Consider the following 23,954-nt stretch of genomic DNA (forward strand, 5'->3'; position numbering starts at 1 on the left):
CTGCTCTCAGCAAAATGCAACTTTTAGTTGATTTGTGTTGTGTTTGTTTGTTTGTTTGTTTTCAGATCAAATAGAAGCCTGCTTGGTGTGAACACTGAATGCTCATTTAGTACCTTTTCTACTCTGCTTCTGAGAGCCTTTTGAAAAGCAAGGAGCATTTGCATAAAATCAAGATCTATATATTGAACTAAAATCAGCCTGGAAAAATCTCTCTAACCACGTCTCTCAGGGCCACTTCTACCTGTTTCCTGAACTGCTCCAGGGACGGTGCCACCTCCTGAACAGTCTGCACCAGTGCCTCACCACTACCTCCCCTTCTCCAGAATGAAAAGCCCCAGCTCCCTCATCTGTTCCCTATAGAACTTGTGACTCAGTCCCCTCACAACTGTGCTGCCTTTCTCTGGACACACTCTGGGGCCTCAGTGTCCTTCTAGTAGAAAGGAGCCCAAGCAGGCAGTGCAGCCCCAAGTGTGCCCAAGCAGGGTACGAACACCAACTTTGTTGTATGGGCACTCAGACCCCTGGCATCACCATTCTTTTTGCTTTGTACTGCGGTGAGGTTGTAGTTTCCCAGCACGGAAACCCTCTCCGTAGTTGGCATGGAGGAGCGGGAGGATCGAAATTTTACCAAACTTTTTTTCCCCCTAAACAGCACTCGTCTGAATTTTCAAGTCTATCCCAAGCGCTGCCCCCCTCCTTGGGCAGCCCCTCCTGCCGACGCCCACGCACCGACGCTGTGGCGCGGCAGCAGGGGATGAGCAGGGGCCACTCGGGGCCCTCGGCCTCCCCCCGCGCCCCACGGGGCCGCCCCCGGGGCGGGGCCGCCGTTCTCAAAGCCGCCGGCGGCGCGGCGGGCGGGCGGCAGTGCTTGCGCGGGGTTTGCGCGGCTTTTGCGCGGCTTTAGCGCGGGGCAGCGCGGGCCGTGCCGTCGGCTGCAGGACCATGGAGAGCGGCGCGGCGCGGCGTCTGGACGCGGCCGCCTTCCTGGGCGCCTGGCGCCGCTTCGACGCCGACGGCAAGTGGGAGCGGGGGGCGCGGGGCGCGGGGCGAGCGCTGCCCGGTGGGAGCACGTGCGGGTGGGTTCTCCGTGAGTGCGGACGGGGTCCTGCGGGTGTTTCGGCACTTTCTTCTTTCTCTCCGTCGTTCCCAAACTTTGAGTCTGAAATGCCTTTCCCATTCCTTCTCTTGAGTTCCCCCTTCCCACCGCCCTACATAGCAAATAGCAGTAAGGGTGTTTGCATTATGGGCTGCCAGAGCAGGCGGGCAGGGCCCCTGCAGTAACGCCCATCCTTGATGTCCTGCTTGCGTTTAGACAACGGCTACATCGAAGGGAAGGAGCTTGACAACTTTTTCCATCATCTGCTGGAGAAACTGAGGCCAGACGTAAGTACCTATGTACACAGAGTCCTACTTAAAAGGTTGTTATGGTGGAAATATTTGTATTTATTGCTTCCCTATCAGTGCCTGATGGCAGAGCTCTTAGCAACCAGGTGCGTGAGGCAGGTGTGGCAACAAGTGTGATTGCACCAGCTGCTCCAACATTCGGTGCCAATCTGACATCTGCTGTTGCTTGTGAGATCATTAATTTGAAATAACGCTTGGGAGAATATTTCTTGGGAGAATGTTACTGAAAGTGGCCCTATAAGAGTTGATGGCGTTGTTCATAAGGTCAACACTCAGCTCTTGAGTTTCTAGTTTTCTCCCCTGGTTTTCACTCTGCAGCCCACAGCCAGCTGGTGAAGAGGAAAGGAATAAGTATCTTCCATAGGGAAAGAAAGGATGTGCCAAAAAAAAAAAAAAAAACTAAAAAGCAAACAGGTAAAACAATTCCCTTATCCAAAGAGTGATCAATAAAAGGGGAAGGATGGTTAATAAAAAGCATAAATGCATGAGCATCACATGCAAAATCAAAGTTGCAGTCATGAAGTGATTAGGATCCTTGGATCTCTGGGAGAACCATAAAAAAACATTCTGTAAATCACTTTTTCAAGTAAGTTTTTGATTATTTTGCAAGTAAATTTGAAATGAAATATTGGCAATTTCTGTCAAAATGTTTCCCTGGAGCATGGATGGTCACATGAAGAGCTAAGCACATAAGAGCAGTTTAAAGAAAATCAAGTAAGATTCCAACATAAGCATCAAGAATCACTAGGGACACAGAAAGGCTGCTCTGGAGAGAAATGGGCAAATAATGATAGGGAAGTGGGGTATAGTTTTAAAGCAAAATGAGAGATTTAGGTTAGATGTTAGGCAGCAATTCTTTACTCGGAGTGCAGTGAGGCGCTGGCACAGCTGCCCAGAGAAGCTGTGGCGCCACGTCCTGGAGGTGCTCAAGGCCAGGCTGGATGGGCAGCTGAGCTGGTGGGGGGCAGCCCTGCCCACGGCAGGAGGGTTGGAACTGGGTGATCTTCAAGGTCCCTTCCAACCCATGCCATTCTGTGATTCTATGAAAAGTGGAAAGCTTGTACTGCATTTGGACAGGAATGTCAGACTGTGGGCAGAGGCGCAGAGAAATCTCCATCCCTGCTCAATTCCACAGCCACTCTTCTCTTGCCCATCCCATGTGGGATTTTGCAGCAGCCTCACCCCAGCTGGATGCAGACAGTACCTTAGAGTAGTTTTTGTAGCCTTGTTACTATCAGCATGAACTTGTTACACTGTGCTAGGTGTCGGTGCATGGATATCCACAGCATAGGGCTACACTCAACAAAATGTCCTGAACTTATATACACAGTTCTTAATAGAACTGTGCCACCAACTTCCAAAATAAGCCACGCTTGGATAACTCCAGCCCAAACCAGCACACTCAAACCTTGCACCTTGCTTGTTTCTTCTGTCTGGGTTTGCCCATAAAGGGTAAAATCTTAACGCACCAGGACTGAAGAAACAATCAGCCCTTGGAGACTGGCAGCACCGGAGCAGCCTGCTCCCTGTGTGTGAGACCACCTGCAGTGCTGCGCAGAGCAAAATTCCTTGTCCTATTTATACAGAGCGTCCGTGCAACAGTGCAGGTGGGGTGAAGGTACTCTTTGCAGAGCTTTTCACCCTGCACAGCAGGATAGTGGCAGTGGTGAGGCAAGAAGGGAGCTGGCATTGAGCACCGCTGGCTCCAGTTCTCCCTTTGACACTTGTTTCTTCTCTGGGCTCCTGACATGTCTGTACAACAATGTGTGCTGGCGGGACTTCCAGATGTGTCTCAAGGATTAATTAGTGGCTGCGTCTGAAGTGCTCGACGAGTGATAAATAATGCTATCAGCCCTGGCAGTTGTCTCTGAATAGCAAATGGTCTCATAATTACATTTTTCCAGCCTGCACTCCCTAAGCTGTTATTTCAGTTAATGACCACTGTAGTCCTTCAGCTCTGTTTTTCTTTCCAGCAGCTCAGCAGCATCCCCAGCTGACACTGAATGCCAGGGGATGGGATGGGAGCAGCTGGGCAAACAAAGCACAGCGGGGCTACTGCAAACTGGGAGTCAGATTTCATAGGGATGGAAACGTGGAACGCCATCCAGTGGGGGACGCTGAGGCAATGGCTCTGCAGGGAAACGGCATGGGAAGGGATAACGTTGAGGTAGATCTGAGTTGTGCCAATGTTTTTCAACTTTATTATAAACGGACCCAGATCTCAGGTGCTGCTTTCTGACTCTCGTCCCCCAGCAAAGGGCAGTTCTAAGAAAATGAGTTTGTTTTCCAGGGATGCCTTGCAGGCTTCAGTGAAATACAGTGGATTTATGACACTGGTGGGTTGCGGTTGCTGTCACTTCCCCATCAGCTGCAGGGGCTTCTGTGAAGAAGTGGGCTGATAGTATGGTGTATATGGGGCAGCACCAGGGCAATTCAGCCAAACACCACACAACGTTGTGAGTTGCTGCCATCCTACATCTTCAGTGGTTATCACTGCCATGACTTCTCTCCGACCACTGTGCTCCTATTTGTTCATGAACTTCTTTCTTTTACATTACGGACATCTTTCCATCTGTAATCCTGTTACACTGCAGTGACAATTTAGGTTTCTTTCAACACTGAATTTGTTTTCTTGGAGCAGAAAATACTGCCTCTCTATTCCTCTCTTGCATTGTTATACACCTTTCTTCAGACAGGCTATTTGGGATCTTCCTTGCTCGCTCTTTACTTTTAGTGAAGCTCTATCTATATTCGGGTAGTAATTAAACAAGAAGAGGTTTCTAAATGAAAAGCTGTAAAGTCTGGATTGGTTTTTCACTGAAAATTTCTGCAAAATCAGTGATATCTGTGCAGAGACGAAAGGAATTGTACATTACCATTTCTCTTGCAGCATTCTTTTACAGAAAGACATTTCACTTAGTTTAAATTCAAGTAAAAATAGGCAGAGATTTGGGAACAGCAGCCATTCTGACAAGTTTGTTGCCCTCCCCCAGCTGTATGTGTGTCAGAGGCCATGTGTGAAAATCTTTGAAGTGCAAATGTGTTTGGGTAAGACAGGTATTAGCTTCGCTGCAATCCCCCCTCCCTCAAACCACCTGGGTGGTTATGGCTGGAGGGACTGCAGTTAATCTCCAGGAGCTCAGCTGAAAAGCCGTAAAGGATTTGCCTTTGATTTCTGCTTCCAAGGAAGATGAGCTACCTCTCTCTTGCATTCCAGCCTTGCCTCACGCAGTGTACTGTCTGTCTAAATTATGTCTTTAGCTTAACGGTCAGACAGTATGGTCAGGAATGCAACAGGTAGGTGCTCAAAGTTCAGTCACCAAAGTGTTGGCCAAAGCAGGCTGCCGCTGTGCTGTACCACTGTGCTGCACCACCCACCCAAGAGAGCCAGGGCTGCAGGCCAGGTCCCTGGTGACCAGTGGGAGCAGAAAGACTCCTAGCAAAAAGCATTTGTCTTTCATCCTGCTCCAGGCTACATCAGAAATCTCAACCCTGAGTCAATTCTGCTAATTGCCCAAATGCATTCATTTCTGTAGGTGTGGCTTTTGTCAGCCCTGGTTATCCTGACCCACTCCCTTTCCAGTAGCTGATCGTTAAGGCAGAGCACTGCAAGCGCTGGTAGTACCTATAATGGGAAGCTCAACACACGACAGGCAAAAGTGGCATGTTTTCATTGCCCAAAGGCATGTCAAAAACCACTCAGCCTTGTGGAAGGGCAGAACAAAGAAGGCACCCAAAGCCTAACCTATACACCACCCCATGGCATGGGGAAGGGCTACAATGGCCTTAGTTCAGCACTGGTGTCCTCTGTGTGAAAAAAGTATTTCCCACACATGTGCTGGTGAAAGCTAAAAGAAACTAAATGATTTTAAAAGCAAGGGATGACTGTATAGGGGTTTGTTTACTGTAGTGTACAAGACTGTGGTAAACCCAAACCAAAGCACAGAGCCAAACCCTCCAGCAGCAGCTCTGCAGTTCAGTGGGCAGGGCTGGCCAAGGAGCTGCTGGGAAAGCCCATGTCTGTGTGGGCACAGTGGCCCCATGGGCAGCATGGATGGAAGGAAAGCATTCCTTGAGGTACATTTTAATGCTACCAGATTTAAAGAACAAATACTTGGCCAAAAAAAAAGTTCACCTTCTGAAATTGAAGTGTGTGTTTCTGGTGTCTCATCTGGTCTTTGGTGCCCTCCCTTTGTCACTGTCTGGCTTTTGGCATGGTACTAATTGTCAGGCATTCTTGGCAGATGTAATTTGTTTTCATTGATCTTGTAGGAACTCAATATCTCTAAGACCTTTCTCTCTCACTTCTATCAAACTGGGCTGAAACACTGTTAAGAGAAAAGTGTGTTCAAGCCGGCATTTTCAGATACGCTTCGTTTTGTTTTCAAGAAACAGGCTATAACAGTCACATTTCTTCTTGCTCATTACACCATTATCAATATGGTGTCTGGATCCCAAAAATCACATCAAGGAGGAGAAAATAATCAATGTATGGCAAGGCTGCTTTGCTCAGCAGGGATGAAATGAGACTTTCACTTTCATCAGGTGGTGAAGTCTCTGCAGTGCTCCATACATTTGCTTTTTTTTCCCCTGAAACAGATGACTCCTAGCTGTATTTTCATCAAGAAAAGCTGCTGCCTAGCACATGGATCCCCGAAGGAGCAAAAATTTAATCAGAAATCGTGGGGCAAGAATACAGCAGTGTGTAAGGAATAGGTTAATGAAGAAGGCAGATTACAGCCGGGTTTCCAAGAACTCATAACCAACCATGACCAAGACATTAAATACTGCATAGATTAGAAAAACCAAACATGCTCTTTCCTTTATTACAATCAGGATTAAAAACCAAATTACCTTTGTGATGGAAAATATTTCTAACGGGTTTCCACAAAAGCAAAGATGAATACTGGACTTGGAAAGGAGAAAGCAGAAAATTCATTCGTTACAGCAATTTGAATTACAGAAGCTTTTCTCTGCAAAACTCTGCGGAAGAGCATCCATAGTAAGAAATTTACTGCTTGACCCTGAGATACCTATGAGCAAAGTCACAGCACCTCCAGAAACTTATGGGGATGTATGCAGAGGGAAAATCAGGAACTACAGCTTGCATCCTGTGAAAAGTCTCCCCACAAATGCAACAGCATTTGCTTGAATTTTCACATTTTATCTTACTGCTAAAAAGTTTGCAAGATCTTAGTCCAAGCAGTGAACACTTCTGAAGGAGGGAGGGAGGCTTAAAATGGAGCTGCTGCTTGAGACACACAGTGTGGTCCAGGAAAGGTCCGTGCTCAGTGACAGCACAGCTGCTTCTCAGTGCAGAATGGTGTGCTCATGGCTGGATTCTTTCCTTATACATAACCTTATAATCCTTAGAGGACTGAGTAAATAGAGTATGAGCCTGAAGCATATGCAACTAGACTGTGTTAGGCAGGCAGGCAGGCAGGAAGGAAGGAAGGAAGGAAGGAAGAAAGGAAGGAAGAGGGATAATTTTGCCTTGAATGTGTATCTTGGGAAAACTAGTTTGTGCAGCATCTTTTACGACACTTTCTCTCTTTGAAGGTAAAATTTCCTAGCAGTTGTCACTAGCTTTTGTGTTTCATAAGTGATATGTTTATGCACAGAGATAGACTGTCCAATAAGAAAACTCTAGTGTGACCCCTTGGAGCTGCTTTTATACATTCCAGCTTTATGGATTTCACTTACTATATCCCATAGCTTGAATCAGTTAAAGAATCACAGAATCACAGAATGGCCAGGGTTGGAAGGGACCTCAAGGATCATGAATCTCCAACCCCAATGCCACATGCAGGACAAGAAGAAAAGAAGAAAACAAGGCAGTCTTATTCTCTTGCAGAGTACTATGTTTCTGACAATGCAAAGTCAAATGAAGTAGTGGTTAAAAGCTGACACAAAGTTGAGCATTTAACAAATGACTAGTTGGACCTCTGCAGCACATTTTTCCAAATATTAGCTCTGCTTATAGTTTCAGAAATAACTTGACCTAATAGGCCTGGAGGAGGATAATTTCAGAGTACTTTGCAAGCCTGTTGAAGTCAGCAACTGGTAGGTTTGCCTAATGCCTGCGAGGCATCTGGTAGTGTCAAGGTACAGTCAGAAGGCAATTTAACTGGCATAAGAGCAAGTGATAATGTTGAGGGGATGGTCCTCGGGGGGGGGCACCTGCCCTGCTGTGCTGCACCTCAAGGATGCACCCAGGGGATGCAGCCAACAAAGAGCCTCCTGGGTGCCCCTGTCCTCCCATTCTCACACCTAGATCCCCATCGTCCCAACATCTGGCACATCCTGTAGAGGGTGACAGGGGTTCACTTGCTCTAAGCAAAGCCCGCTCACAGTCACTCAGACTTGACACTTATAAATCAAACTCTTTCTCCCCTAATTTCAGCATAGGATCCTCCGCTTGGACCATGATATTTATGGTTTGTATTATACCGTGCTACGAAAGATTTTTGTGTAAGCCCATAATAACTGCAAGCAGGCAAGTGCTCACAAGTTCTGAATCTGCTCTGAAGTAAAGTGAAGGCAAATAAAACTATAATGCTATCTGACTCTCCTTTTATCTGTAAATAACTTTTTTTTTTCCTGTTACTACTAGCAGCAAATTAAGGCTTTTGGAAAATATCGGTCACTTCTAAACTTGTGGGAGAATCTGGCGACAAAGTTCAGACAAAAACAGGCTTTAGTTTAATGACATTAATCAGGAGATGAGATGTCTCACTTCCTTTTTGACTACCTCATCTATGACATCCTGGTGTGTTCTTAGAGCCCAGTGTGTGAATGCTCTGCAGCCAGAATGTTCAGGAGCAGCTGGGAATAGTGTTTGCACCTGGCTTCTATTGAATATGGGCATGGTCAGGAAGTTTCTGGGGCATGAGGAACACCCAGATCTCATGTTTTTCAAACACCATTGAGCAATGACAATGGGCAGCATCAGAACTGCTATGATACAAACTCAAGCAAAACTCGACTCCAGTGATGCAGTACCCAGTGTGAATAGTCAGTTAAACAAGGAGGCATCACTGAAATATTTTAGTCTCCAGACACTGCTCTTTCAACCAATAGCTCAGTTGCCACAAAGTTATGCATAGACATTACTTACTATCACAAGTTCATCTAAGACAATGCATCTGTGGTCCTTTAGAAGCATTAGCCCTTGGCTATAAGGATGCTGTTTTCCTGGTGGTTATCTGTGAGGCAAACTTCCTCTGGGCACTCTCCTACTGCCCTTAGCAATGTTCTTGCATGTGCTATTTTCCCAATGGTAGGACGCCATCACAGAAGAAAAAGTTCAGAGGATGAAGGAGCAGTTCATGTCTGCCTATGATGTCACCACAGATGGCCGCTTGCAAATCCAAGAGGTATCTTCCCCCAACCCAGTTGTTGTTTGTTTGTTTGTTTGTTTTTACAGATAGAAAGAGGATGGGGACCTAAAGCAGACTTGGCAGATATGGGAGATAGAGTCTGAGGGGGGAGGAGGTGTAGTCATGGAGTACTGCATTCACCAGATCTCTTGGTCTGGTCTTCATTCCATAGCAACTACATGACAAGCTGGTATTTGCCATGTGTGTCTACAGCCATCCAAGCTCCCTCCCCTCCCCTCCCCTCCCCTCCCCAATGTTTCAGCTTGCAGATATGATTTTGGGGTTGGTTGTGTGTTTTTCAGCTTGCAAATATGATCTTGCCAGATGATGAAAACTTCCTGCTGCTTTTCCGACGGGAGGCTCCCTTGGACAACAGTGTGGAGTTCATGCGGGTCTGTTTTTCTGCCTTCCTCATTCCCTTGCACACCAATTGCCCCAACCTTTTCTGTAGCACCTGTTCTGTATCACTGATAAATCTAGCCCTGATAAATCCAAAGCTCTGCACCCAGTACAGTGCAGACCAGGAGGGCTGGCCAGCCACCATTTAAGCACAGTCCTGAGCTGATGAGTTAGCCTGGGCTGTGAAGGCACACAGACACATCCCTGCCCTATTCAGGGACACTGAGAAATTCACCTTTGGCAGGATGGGCACAGGGACAGTTGTAAAATGTAAAATGCAAAACTCCTTTTTTTCTCTGCAAGTTGCTTCAGATGAAAGTTTTGGCTTTTTTAAGACTATTTGCAGTTCTTATTTCACATCCAAGCTCAGGGCTTCTGCAGATCAATGGCCAGCTGCATACTGGCCTGGACTCAGGGCAGTAACCACTTTGAGAAATTGCATGTACAAATTAGGTAAGAAATGTGGCCCAGTTTCTCAGTCTTTTCTTCCTTTTATAGAATGCATGTCTACATTAAATATGCGATCGCAGCATGTCACGCATACAGCACCCAAATTGGAGTAATTGCTATTGTGTGGAAAGTTTATTTTGTTTTGTCCACAATTAATCGAATGCTGGGTAACAGAACAGCTAGCTCATTAGGGAGGTTCTGATTCAGATCTTTATGATTTATCTCCTGTGTGAGTGATTACTGGCAACATCTAAGGTCATATCAATCTATCCCCATCCAGATCTGGCGCAGTTACGATGCTGATAGCAGTGGATTTATTTCAGCTGGAGAACTCAAAGTAAGTTGCTCTAACCAGTGTCTTTGAGTTTGATCTACAGCTCACAGATGTCAACAGGAGCCTATTCATCGCCTTTAACAATTTGCTGCCTTTTTGTGTGATGACAAATGGCACATCAAGTTCATTCACAGCCAGTTTAAGGGCTGGGCACCCTCCAGCCTTCTGGCATAGCTGCAGGGACCACAGTGGGTGAGAGGAAGATCTGCCATCCCTCCTGCTGTTTCACTGCCCCATTGCCCTGCCTATTTTGATCTGAGATCAGTTAGCAGACGCAGTGGGACTTAGCTCTTGTGTATTTTGTGGCTGAACTATTCCATTACAACTGATTCCAGTATGCTCACTTAGGGACAGTTTGATTATTTTCTGATTTATTTGCAAAAATATTTTGCAATATGAACTTCAGGGGAAATTGAAAGCCTGAGTACTAATTGGGAATGTGAAATTAGATTCATGTGACTGCTGAATTTGAGTCTATTTTCCTACTGTTTCTTCTTGAATTTCCCTAAGTAATATTTGGCTCTTTCCTGGTTACAGGATTTCTTGCGAGATCTCTTCTTGCAGCATAACAAGGTGGTTACTGAAGCAAAGTTGGAAGAGTATACTGATACAATGGTAAGCAAAGAGAGCAATAATATTGTTTAGGTTATAATACTGCCTAAAAGCATCCCTCAGGGTCTCAGTATTTGGTGCCATAGGGGTCCTCTCAAAAGGTGTTTCTTTTCTGAGAGTTCCCAGTGGGAAGCTAGACAGCACACAGCTACTACTTTGCACTGTACTGGATCAGCTGTGAACAACATTTCAGCTTTGAGTTGAAGTGTTTATTATGAGAAAGCAACCTGACTTTGTGCCACAGTAAACTGAGCCCTAAACCTATTCAAATCAATAGGTGAGGTGTATTCTTCTTCAGCCTCAGCCAGGGCTCCATCCAGCTTCCTCCCTTGTTCCCTCCAAGCAAATCCTTTTGCTCCTCAGAAATGCTGGCATCTTTCACTTTTTCTCTGCAAAATATAGAGAGCCCTGCTAGCTCCCTGAAGGGCTGGGAATCTCAATGCTCACAGGCTTTGATTCTTCCCCTGCCTTCTCACAATGAAGCTTTTATCCTGCAATCATCAGCAACATAATATTTGGCATAAGTTTAGCATCAGTCACCTGGGTTTCAGAACAATTGAATTGTTGAACAAACAGAATTATTGTGTCTAACCATCTGAAAACAAGAAAGGAGAAAAAAAAAGCCCATTTCTGATGTTGTTATCAAGGCTATCATTTCACTTCCACCAGGAGACATCTATTGTTGCAATTTTCTAAATGATTTTCAGATGGAACTGTCTTGCTTCTTGGCACAAAATCTGTGTTTTCACCTATAGTAGAGCTTGGTATGCAAGCAAATGAGGAGCTGCCCATGTATTTTGCAATACCATGTTATGTATGCATGTAGCATCTGTGACTAAAAATGTCACTCTTTAGAGCAAAGCAAGAAGCTGTACCTAATGATGTACAAAAGCGTGTGCATCTTTTCATGTTTATAGGACAGTTAAGGGAGAGGAAAGCTTTCTACAGAAGTTATTTTCCATCTGGAAGAGCTTGAAAAACAATAAAAACCCAGAAGCTGCAGCCAGAACAAAACCTTTCCAGCAGAGTTTGCAGGTAGCAAACAGCTTTTAGGCTGCCCCATTAAGATTCCCTTAGCCAGTAGCTCTTCTCTGACCTGGTGCTGCTGGGGAACACGCAGTCTGAAGCTTGTAGATATTATGCAGATAATTTCATCCAACTTCTTCCCTTTCCGATAATTTCTCAAAAAGGATCTATGATTTCTGCCACCCCAGTGCAGCTAGATAAAATGTGGTTGGAAAGAAATGTGGTGTGGTAATGCAGCACAGGGCTGACAGCCAGGAGGTCTGGTTTCTATTCTCCTGGTTTTTACTGATTGGCTTTGTGTTTTTGAAGACGCAGTTTAGCCTCTATGCTGCAAGTTCTGATCTGGGAAAGGAATGATTCCTATATCTGGGGTAATCTGTGACCTAAAATGCAAATCTGGCCCATGGGGATAGAAGTTTGCAAAGCCATAATGCCAAAAGGATCACAGAAAATAGTAGAAAATGAGAATAATAGAATCATTAAATATCCCAAGTTGGATGGGACTCATAAAGTTCATCAAGTCCAACTCCTGGCTCCTTACGGGACCATCAAAAATTGGATCATATGTCTGAGAGTGGTGTCCACATACTTCTTGAACTCTGGCCCTTGGGGTCATGCCCAATGCCCTGGGGGACTTGTTTCATGCCCACCACCCTCTGGTGAAGAACATTTTTCCGATCTGACCCACTCCCATCACAGCTCCATGCTGTTCCCTCAAGTCCTGTAGCAGATTATTTATTTTTCTTTGTGATTTTTTGGTATAAAGTCAAGATCAGGGATGCTTACAAACACACCTGATCCCAAGCACTAAGGTGGAATGTGAAATCATGACATCAGGTGTTGCAATATCCTGTACTAAAATGGAGGATATGCATTCTGTGCATCACGGCGAAGAGCTCCCACATGGACAGCACCTATATAGAAGTGGACACAGATTGCATGGGAATTTGCCTGAAGCAGTAGTGCAAAATTGCAAGGAGGAAAGAAAAACGCACTCTTCTGTTTTATCTGCCCATTAAAAAGGGGAAAAACAGAAAAAAAGGAAAAAGTGACTTGAGCTACCAAGATTAAAGGTGTGATGCCAAGGTCCAGAGCAGTGAGAGACCCCTGCTTTCTCTTCCTGCTTTCCATATGGAGCAAGGAAGTCCTGGTGGGACTCTGCCACCATCCCAACTGCCTGGGAAAACAGGGTGAGTGCAACAATGAGATACTTTGATGCAAAGCAGGGGCTTTATATTTTTACAGGCTTTTATGGGCTCTCTATTGCATTTTTAGCAACCAGCAACACTGATTCCTTTACTGCAGAATGGAAATAGTTCTATTTCTTTCTCCCATATCTTTGTTTCCACCCTTATTTAGGGCACAAGGTCTTCTGGATATGGATCTTTTTCTGCTTTGCACAGCCACAGGGTCTCTGATAGTGGCCCAGCCATCCTGCTCAGGGTTTTCACATGCCTCTGTAATAACATTTGGTCCAAAGAAGCTGTGTCCCAAGGAGCTGTAATCCCATCTGTCTCCACAGGCATTTACAAATCTCTGCCCTCTTCTTTGTGCACTCCACAGCTGACTGCATACTTCTTAAGTAGATACTGATACACCAAGTGGGCCCTAGAGCTTTTTGGAGACAGGGATAAAGGGGAAAAGACAGAAACTATCATCTTAAAGAAGATAGCCCAGGCATGAAAGAATGAAATTTTACAATTCTTTGCTGGATACTTGCAGCTTTAGCTTGTGGGAGGTAAATGGCCTGGGAATGTCAGCTACATCCAGTTTGCTTATGCTGTTGTGAATGATCATATAGTATATAAAATAAATCAATTGATATATAAATAACAGCTGAGATATCTGTAAAGAGGGATACAGCTTTCATTTGGAAGTATTGCTTCTTTCTGTTCTTTTAAAGAGCCAGAATCACAAAGAATGCCACAGAGAAGTGCCCTCCTTTCCCTGATCTGGGTTAAACACAGCACAGCAAATACCTGAACAGGTGTGACATACACACACTCTCTCATACATATTTATAATTTTATATCATCTTAAATATATATTTTATATATAGTTGCATATTCCTATGTATAAATACATCTCTCAACCCTTCATTTTCAGCTGTTTTAAGTGAGACAGAAACCAGGGAAACTGAGATGTTCTGCTCTGCTTTACTATTACTTGAGGCCCTTTCATACTTTTAACATACGTATATTGGTTGACTGCAGAAAGGAACATCATTTTATTGAGTTGCTTAGAAGCTATTAGTATGCAGGCTATTCTGTTTCCTTATGACCTTGACATCCTTTCTTCAGAGAACACTGATTTAGATTAAGGATGGATGAGTCATGAACCATTGGGAAGAAATGAGGTAGGGAATGTGTTGGAATTGCACAGTCCCCATGAGTTTGTTAAATCAAATCTGTAGCATCCTTCAAGTCCCTGGGGAAAGTTGTGAGAAAAGAACATTTGAGTGCTCAAGACTCTTGATGAGGGAATTAAAGCAGCAGTTCTGTGCTGTGGAAGCCCCTTTGCAGGATTTGTGTTAGCTTTTGTGCCTATATATGTACATATGTTTGTATTAGCAGTAATAAAGGGTGCACTAATATTTACACTCATGTGCTTGCATGAGAAGATAGCGATGTGATGTTCTGAATTCTTGAAAGTAGTTTGTGTGTGTTTGTCTTCTTCTAGAAGAGAAAAACCACAGGCTTCTAGACTGAGAGCTGTGGGCAGGGAGCAGATGCTCAGAGGCAGAAACAGATCTTTATACTGCTCTAAGCTTCTCTGAGCAATGAGAAGATGTCCCAGAGGTACAGTACTGTGGGAGACAAACTGGGCATAGTTGAAAGTGGGGTGTAGTTTTTAAGAGCCTGATGAGAATGTACTTCCTTCTTAAAGCAACACAAAATGGAGAAATGAAAAGTTGTCCCATTACTGCTTCATCACAAAAAGAAAAAAAGTGGATGGAGGGATCACAGTAGCACTAACAACTTTTCCCATGATCCTGGGGAAGTTTCTGTTGATGAATATCCAGCTCATCCTTGCATTTGCCAGGATTTTGTCATGAGTGACAGCTTCTATACATGTGTATGCACACAGCTGTGTACTTCAGCACGGTGTTGTATATGCCTGAGTCTAAAAAAGATGTCACCATAATTTCTGATGAAGTTTAGTATTGATCTCTTGTCTTCTGCAGTAACAAAATTCTCACTCAGCTCTTGCATTTATTACTGCCTTGTTCACAGAACCACTAATGGTTCATAGCTTCTCATATAGCAGCATGCTACTTCTGGCTTGTAATCTCAATATCTGCAAGATACCTGCAGGGAAAGCTCAATTCTGAGGCACCCTTCAGCAAATTATGTTGTATATACCACTGTAACTGTCACTCATAGAACATCAATACTCTCTTTTTGTATTGGTAATATCAGACTGGGCAAAATAAGCTCCTTTAATTTGAGAATTATTATATTTTAGCAAAATGCATAAGATAAAAACCATAAAGTAGAATACTCTCCCCACCACCACAAACTGAATTTCTAGGGAAACAGTCATGTAAGTGTGGTGAATAGTAATACAGTAAACGTTGGTCATGAAATACAGCCTTTGATGGAAATTAGTATATGAATACAGCTGAAGATGAATCTTTTCCCCAGGGAAGCCAATAGAGCAGTCTTCCCAGCTGTAACACTGTCATGGTTTAACTGTGCTTATCAGCAGAATTTCTGGGCATGGAGCTGCATATCTTGAGCAGTTACTGACCTCACACATGAACTGCAGCTGGCTATGTGAGGGCTCTTGGTCTTCTCAGTATGAAGGGAACAGGCTTACTTCTCCCTGAAAGGTGATCTGCATCCATAGGAATTAATCGTGCTCTACCTTTGTTTTGTATTGGATGAAGAGGGGAGGTTTATATTGGATGTAAGGAAGACTTTTTTTACAGTAATGGTGGTGAGGCACTGGTACATGTTGCACAAAAAGGTGGTGGAAGCCCCATCCCTGGAGATACTCAAGGTCAGGCTGGATGGGACTCTGAGTAACCTCATCTACATTACAGGGGAGTTGGACTAGATGACCCCTAACGGTCCCTTCCAACTGAAATAACTGTATAATTCTATGACTATTGCTGCTTTTGTGACTGCAGGCTGTCCTCTCTGCAAGGACAATGCTAGAGGCTCAGAGTGGGTATTTCTTTGGCTGTGAACGTCTGTCTGTCTGTCTCTGCTCTTTGCCAATGCATGTGTACTTACATAGAGAAAATCCAGATGATCTAGCTCCTTATCACCATATTGGCAAAGTGTATCCATATTAACAATTTTTTTTACAACCACCAAAGGAATAGTACAATAGAAAGAAATCTTTGTTACAGTGATAGCCTAAACGGAGCATGTTGTGCTTCTGAACATGCTCTGATCAAACTTTCTGAAGCTGTATAAATACAATAGAGGAATGTGGCCCAAGACGGGTAGTTTATAGGTGAGCTCTTTGTACATCCCTTCTCCTGGTAGTGATCAATGTGGGCCTCCCTCCCAGGCAGATACTTGACGATGCCATGCCTCTAGGAGACCACATCTACAGTTCTGCATGGGCACTGCAACCATCAGCCCTCTTAAGCCCATCCACCAGCATGAGAGCCACCCTCTCTGAGAGCTTTCTCATGGTCCTGGGTCACTGCGATTCCTCTCACTGATGAAAGGCTGCCTTACTGTGTGTGGTAAGAGGGCTCACACACAGTTCATTTATGCCATGGAGGAAAATCTGGCCCCATGTCACTTCTAGACTTAATCCCAGTTGTTCTGTTGTCTTCGGTTTTGCACTGCTCTTGCTGTGACATAAGCCAGCAGAAGCAGAAAATTGCATTTCAGCTCAAACTTCACTTCTAAAGAACAGAACTCGTGGAACGCAGGTTCTGGCTTTCAAAAATCCCTGCAAATAACAGTTTGTTCTTTTAGGCACCAAAGGACCCTTAGAAATCCCACACTAAATGACTTGCCTAGGTTACACAGGTGCTATAACCTGGGGGGCAGAGAACAGAGCTTCTGTACCGAGGGTAAATTGCTGGCCACAGAGCCTTTAGGGCTCTGCAAGAGCCTGCTGGCCCCAGCAAAAGGGGACACATGCAATCTTCCACTTGGCCTGTGTCATTGTTATATCCCCTCAGTACCTGCTGTACTCCTCAGCTATATTAGTTATAGCTGACATCATATAGGTAGTCCTGATATGTTGTGAGAGCAGCTGGGCAAGTAGGAAACAACTCTACGTTCCCTCCAGGGATGACACACTTCATTACACATCAGAGAAGGGACAGGAAAGCATTTAGAAGCAGGCCCTAGTAATTCTGCTGATCACAGACCTATTTATTTTGCTTATTTACTTTTCTCCTTATCTCTGTCACAGAAAATAATTTCAACTTATAATCTTACAGGGCTCTTCAAAGCATGTTTGTCATATCTTGGTGTTTCAGTGGCCTTCTTTACAACACCTGATTGAGAAAGCAGAGATATTTCCTTTGCTTAATTCAAAGCCTATGGCAGTTTTGAGTTTGCACTTTTAGTGCACACTGTAACAACTCTTGTTTTGCAAAAACAGCTCTCAGTTATGATCTGTCTGCCTCAGAGTACACACATTAAATTCAGACAAACAGAAGTAAGACTTCCCTGGTGTGCTCCCATTAAAATGTCAGTGAATTAATTTGTGCAAACACTTTAAAACATTGGCTAGCTTGACAGTAAGACAAATGCATCATTTTATAAAGCATACTGCTGGATGCAACAAAGCTTTTAATAAAATTGTGTGTTATTTAAACATGCCAGACCTTATCCTTAACCACATTGAGATGTTTCATATCAGCCTGGCAGCATAAATATACCTTCCAAGAGAATAAACTGAAAATCCATCAAGTTTAACATATCAAGATGGTGTGTAAAGGCAAAAGTTTAAATTAGAAACAATCTCATAACAATTTCAAATGTCTTCTTCTCCCATTATGTATGTCTCATCATATGGGATGGGAACCCTCTGTCATTCTTTGATCACTTATGTACACAATTAGCAGATCAGATCAAACAATTGTGTGCTTGAAATTCGAAAGCTTAATTAAAATACATTTCCCCAGGCTTTTCTATCCTGAGATTGCCAAGTAGTGTGTATGCATGAGCTACAGTTGTCCAAATAATAGGATTAGGTCTATCTTATTAGCTGTGGTACCTGAACTAATTCAGAGAACAGTATTCCATCTTTGCTAGACATTTTCCATCTTTCGTGTGGAATTCAAGATGCAAGAATTAACCAAGCAAAGCACGTCCTGCAAGACTTTCTTTTCTCTCTGTTGATTGGGATGAGAAATCAAAAAATTTGTTTCTTCCAGGATACTTTTTGCAGGGAAAAACAAACAAACAAACAAAAAAAACAACAGAATTTGAAAATGCAGAGATTTTCTCTTGGTATTGCAAAAGCAGAGCTGAGTGACAGAGGTCAGAGAGGGGAGCTGATATAGTGGATGTAGTAAACCACTGAAAGTAAAATGTTAAGCTCAAAGATAGACCAAAATTGACTGTGGATGTTTCTTTTCATTAAACATTCCACTGAAGAATGTGTTAACTTTTACAGTTAAATTTGTTTTAATGAGATCTGCACTGCTGCTGGAAAATAGTGAAGGGTTCAGAAATTAAAGCTATCATTGCAAGGACATTTCTCCCCTTTGTGGCACAGCATGAGCAGCTCCAGCTCCTAACCCTGCCTTCAGTCTTGTCCTGTTGGGGCCAACATCTGTGTTGACTTCAGGGCATTAGTTTTCCAGTGATGTCAGTATGGAACTACTGTCATCCATATAAGCTTTACACTTTCTCTCAATGGGAGGAAAAGTGGACCCATACAGAGTGCTCTTCAAAATTCCCTTCCAGATCTTAGTAGCACAAGTTACAGAAGAATTAATGCAATAAAATCCAGTTGCAGAATCAGCAGCCAGTCAGCAAAGAGCTACTGCAGGCTCAGCACATGTGCCAGAGCACAGGAGAGGGAGAAGGCACAAAAAAAGGCATCGTGTATACATGTGGGCATCCCAAGGTACAGCAGCTCCCAGCCCTTACCTCTACTTATGCAGAGTGTCAGGCCCCTGTTTCACTGCTGGGCAGTGCTCAAGACGTGCTATGGGTTCATTCATCCTGGAACTCATCCCAGGTCAGGATGTGTCACAGAATGTTGCTTAGAGACATAATTTAGCAGAGGGTTGTTAGAGTTAGGGTAGTATGGTTAAGTTGTGGCTGGACACAATGATCTTTAAGGTCCTTTCCAACCTGAGTGATTCTATGATTCTATGTCCTCTCCTTATGAGCCTACAGGGTTGGGGACTGGTATCTGCAGTTACATGAATAAGCAAATGAGGTTCATGCAAGCACAATTAATGCATGTTCTTCTACTGAGGATGTGACAAAGAGTGGTAATCCATCTTAGTAAAAAATTGATTTTTTTTCCCCAACTGCACTATAGAATACATTTTTTCAAGAACTTTGATCCTGAAGGCATTAGTTTTTGCAACCCATTAAACTCTTCCCCTGTAACTGACTCTTATTTGTGCATTGCAGAGGAACAATGTACTAAATCTATTAAATGAATAGATAATACCTGGTGTTGAATCACCAAAAAGATCACATTAAGAAAAGGATACAATTCAGGAAAAGACAGCTTTAGCATTCACACAGATCAACCTCTCGATGCCCGAGGCCTGAATCTTCCCAGTCCTGTCACTTTCTTGTGGCAGGCTTTAAGCCAGATATGCAAGCCCACCAGCTCTAGCAGCACCCAGACCTGATCTGTCTGTCATGATCCTGTCTGTCAGGAGGTGAAACTTGCACCTCAGCCACCGGACAGCCACACTGACAGTCAATGATAACAACAGAGCTGGGCTGGAAGTGTTTAGAAGCTTCAGTGTTTTTTCCAGGGACAGTGTTTAGGTGCTTAAGTTGTCTGTCAGAGAGCTGTCTTCATTGGAACAGTGTCTGGCTGCTTTGCTTCTCAATGCCAGAAAGCCAACACAGAGAGGACATTGCTGTACACTTGCTTACCAGGTCACAGGGCACAGCAAAATATCTGCCAACCTCTTTTATATATCTTCTCCTCATCTGCCTATCTATTTCATAGCAACCCTATCTTTTATCTTTTAGATGAAAATTTTTGACAAAAACAAGGATGGACGTCTGGACCTGAATGACCTGGCAAGGTAGGCTTCAATGACATTGATGCAGTTTTTCAGCTCGCAATGACACATCCAGGCAAAGTGATGACTTTCAGCAATAATATCTCTCTGGAGACATGCATCTGAATCCTGAAACAAGTCAGGCTCTCTGATGTAGGCATCCTGGGTCTCTAATGCATGGTTAACACTGTGATATTCTGTGAGGATGTGGCTGAGGAGTCAAGGTGGCACTGCCAGTGTGCTTGGCCATGTCGGCAGGGGAGAATTTGGAGACACAAGAGGAAGATGCTTATAGATGAAAATGGTAGTTTAGTCTCTGCCCCTTTTCTGTCTTTGACAGCTGAAAGTTTTGGGGATTTTTTTTTATTTTTTTTTTTTTTTTGGCAATTGGCACTGTATACAGATAGAGTATGCCTGTATATGTAATGTATGTGCAGTCAGGTATGACTTTAATTGCATGGGTTAAACAACTTAAAATACCGGTTTGGGGGATGAGAAGCAGAGGCACTGCCCTCAGTGCTCAGATCAGCGTTACTTCGTCCTTTCCTTTTCCAATGCTTCATGAAGAAAGCAGTGGCAGATTACTATTTCCTGTAACGCAGCACAGCAGCCTTTACAAACTGGGATAGTTCAGAGCAGTACGTATGTAGTTGACGAAGTGGCAAGATCTTAATTTAAATCTCTCTCTTCAGGATTCTGGCCCTCCAGGAAAATTTCCTTCTTCAGTTTAAAATGGATGTAAGTATTTCTTGATGCATTCCTCCCATTCCTCTCAGATAAGATAACCTACGCTAGAACCTGAATCTATTTTTTTTTCCTTTTTCACTCGCTCTCCCTGCACGCAGGCTTGCAGCACGGAGGAAAGGAGGAGAGATTTTGAGAAAATCTTTGCACACTACGATGTTGTGAGTCCAAGCAACATTCCTTTGTGGTCTCTACATGATTAAATATATGACAGTGCCAGAGCTCATGGGCCAGAAGTGCTCATGTGAAGGTGGGGACAGAGGTGGGCAATGCTCAGGGACCTCATAACAAAGGATACATTTTCACTTTTTCCACTGCCATGGCCAGTACTGCTGCATCAGCAATATCTCTGTACAGGAGGCACATGGGCTGTAGAGAGCATGGTGCCTCTAGCTGTAGTTCTCCAGCAATTTGGGACCCGCATCATCACCCTGAGAAATGAAACCCCTTTCAGTGCTTAACCAAGAGTTATTCTAAATCTGGCTCAGGATGGCCAGGACTGCCCTAGCATTGGTTAGAAAACAGCAGTCTGGTGCCACTTCTGTCATTCCCACAGTGGAGTGGTAAGCCTCACAAAATAGTGGGAGATATTACTGCCACTTAAGGGGAAGAGACGGTCTGGGATAAAGGATGACAGTGCTATTGGGCCAGTGAATAGGTGGATGGGTTTTGACTTACTGGAAGGTTTTGATGTTTCTTTCATCTGTCAGAGTAAAACGGGAGCACTTGAAGGCCCAGAAGTGGATGGGTTTGTCAAAGACATGATGGAACTGGTCAAGGTATCTGCATGTTTTTTTTCTTTTTATTAATACCCTTTATGTCCAAGAGGAAAGTCCTTATTCTGATAAAAATATGTAAGCAGAGCAAGAGTGGGAACATAGAGTCAAATTTAATTTCAATCACAGACAGAAACGAATGTCACTGCCTCAGAATATTCAGCATAGAGCATTTCACCACATCACAGAAATTCTATCTGACAAATTAATACAACTTGACTCAGCAACTGTATTTAAATCCATTCTGTTTCATACTCCGAGCTGGGCAGATGTTATAGCATCACAAACCACCTGGTCTACCCACACACATACATTTTTTTTCCCTAACGATGTAATATTTAGGCTAAAATAGCTAAAAGGTGTTGAGTAAGCTGGAAAAGAGATATATGCCTTTGCCTTTTCATATATTTGAGTGAAAAGCCATGATCAGAGCTGAGAGTCTTCAGCTCTAGCTGACAAAAGCACAGACCAAAGTTTCTCAGAGTATCACCATGCCTGAACATCAGGAAGTTCATGCGTGGGATCCTTAACGGTTGTGATTTTATAAGGCCACAAAGTCAGCTTTAGAGGGAGACACTCCTCAGCATGACTTGGAGTTCATGGGCCAGGAGGTTGAATGGCTGAAACTTCAGCATGGGACTATTCAGTGCTGCCTATGATACAGAAATCCTCTTCAGCTCACTTCAACCATCTTTCCCTATGATCTTGCCTTCGGGTTGAAGGAACAGCTGAGCAAAGAGTAAAGGGCAACTCATATCTAGAAGGTGGCTCACATGTCAAAGAACTGTTGCTTAAATCCTTAAATTCTGCCTCCTCACTGATGTTATGATTGTAATTTTATTGACATGGATTGGTCATCAGAGGTTCTTCTTCATTCTGTTTTGGCTGTGGATAATGTCCTTGTCAGCATGATCTCATAGTTTATTATGTCATCAAAGAGCTACACAGAAAAATCACTTGATCTCTCTCTGTAGTCAAGAGTACTGTGCCAGTGTGTCACTTACAACAGCAAAGTCCACTTGTTTTGAATTACCTTGAGTTTTCAGATACAGTCCAAGATGCTAATAGTCCAGCTTTTGGCTTCACCCAAGCCTGAGTCATTGTATTTCCCTGTGAAGGACCCTATGCAAGGCTGCTTATGCTCTCACATCCATTTTGCAGAGTAGACAGAGGCAAAGAGGCCTGTAAAACTTGCCTTTAACATTCATTTGATACACTGAAGGTATTTTAAAGTTGCTGACTAGCTTGCTGATTAGAAAGTTGTAGCTTGTGATGGAAATGGCATATACTTCTTTGTGCAGCAGGTTTGAGAGAGGAAACTGGATGAAGGTGCAGACCCAGAACTAACTGCAGACTATTGTTTGACACAGATCAGAAACTGAGCAACCTGATTAAGGGAACAAACTATCATGCATTTCCTTATAAGACTCACCTAACCATCCCATCCACCTAACCATAACCTTTCTGTTTTTATGGGGCCTCATTTCCACCTTCCTTGTTCCCCTCTCGTGTGAGCTGATGTGGGGTTGAGCCCCTTGGTTGCTCACCCTTTGGGGCATCTCTCTGCCACTCTGTCTGCTGCTTTACAGAGCTGCTGAAACCCAGAGGCGTTTTCCTTTCAGCAATGCATTCTCTTTCTCTTGCAGCCCAGCATCAGTGGGGTGGACCTGGACAAATTCCGTCAGATTCTGCTCAACCACTGCGATGTGAACAGGGATGGGAAAATTCAAAAATCAGAACTGGCCTTGTGTCTAGGGCTTAAAATGAACCCATAGCTGTTGGTGGTGCTTGTGGCTGTGTTTCCCATGTGAGGTTTGCCTGCTGCTCCTGGTAGAAGTGTGTCCGTGCTGTGCAAGCAGATGGGTGGTGGGCAGGGGGGGCATTTGTACGAAGGGGCAGACTGCCTTACGAATGTTTATGAATCTCTTGGATATCTCCAGAAGCCGCCTGGCCATGGACCTGGGCACCCTACTCTGGGTGGTCCTGCTGGAGCAGGAGTGGGGTCTGTAGAGGTCCCTGCCTGCGTCAGTTATTCTGTGATTCTGTGACTTTGTGAATCTGTGACAAGTGTTGATGGGTGGTGTTCAATAGGTGCCACTGCTTGTGGGTCTCTCCAGCATGGTCTTTGCCCACAGGCACACTATTTGCTCAGAAAGAGGGCTGCTCACCTTCTCCTACCCCTGTGAAACAGTGCCCTGCCCATCTCCTAGAGTAGAGACAAGCATCTCCCAGTGTTGATGCTCCTGGGCTGCTGCTGCTCTGTGATTCTGATGGTTGCCTTCTGTGTGAAGTCATTACTTTGGTGAATGTTGAGCTTTGTTTGTGCCGTTGAAATATTGGATGGGTGTATTTCTGCAGAAATAAAAAAAAATGGCAGTTACAGCAAATCTGTAAGATTGGAGTTTATGTGTTACTCGTGGAAAGCCATCTGCTGCAGACAGACGACCATATACGGTAGCCATTTTATATAAAAGCCATCAAATTGCAAGAGCCTTTATGATGCCTATCAGCTGTGGTTTTTAGTTCTGTCAGCAAATGAAACATAGTAAGTTCTTTCCATGGAGAAACCATGTGTAACATAAATTAATATTGCCTGGAGGATGAAGCCACAGAGTAACGTCACTTCTGGAGGAAGCCCTTCTTTTAAA

At 44.0% G+C, this 23,954-nt stretch overlaps 1 protein-coding gene across 1 annotated transcript; it reads left to right on the forward strand.

Annotated features, from left to right (window-relative positions):
- The first annotated feature begins 942 nt into the window (after nucleotides 1–942).
- On the forward strand, nucleotides 943–23,675 carry SCGN (secretagogin, EF-hand calcium binding protein). The gene is made up of 11 exons (XM_042840040.1): nucleotides 943–1,015; nucleotides 1,313–1,383; nucleotides 8,688–8,780; nucleotides 9,086–9,175; nucleotides 9,913–9,969; nucleotides 10,504–10,581; nucleotides 19,755–19,810; nucleotides 20,479–20,524; nucleotides 20,632–20,691; nucleotides 21,241–21,309; nucleotides 22,953–23,675. The coding sequence occupies exons 1-11, from the start codon at nucleotides 943–945 to the stop codon at nucleotides 23,079–23,081; spliced, it is 822 nt and encodes a 273-aa protein (XP_042695974.1). The 3' UTR covers nucleotides 23,082–23,675.
- The last annotated feature ends 279 nt before the right edge of the window (nucleotides 23,676–23,954 follow it).

The sequence above is a fragment of the Centrocercus urophasianus genome, unplaced genomic scaffold, assembly GCF_019232065.1.
Source record: "Centrocercus urophasianus isolate 14NV4802_14NV808 unplaced genomic scaffold, USGS_Curo_1.0 seq_11, whole genome shotgun sequence".
NCBI classification, from domain to species: Eukaryota; Metazoa; Chordata; class Aves; order Galliformes; family Phasianidae; genus Centrocercus; species Centrocercus urophasianus.

Bases quoted from the DNA above. Each gene is read 5' to 3' on its own strand.
- SCGN (XM_042840040.1), top strand. From the start codon at position 943: ATGGAGAGCGGCGCGGCGCGGCGTCTGGACGCGGCCGCCTTCCTGGGC. The intron at 9,970-10,503 runs GTAAGTTGCTCT...TCCTGGTTACAG, and splicing joins TTTCAGCTGGAGAACTCAAA to GATTTCTTGCGAGATCTCTT. The intron at 21,310-22,952 runs GTATCTGCATGT...TTTCTCTTGCAG, and splicing joins ACATGATGGAACTGGTCAAG to CCCAGCATCAGTGGGGTGGA.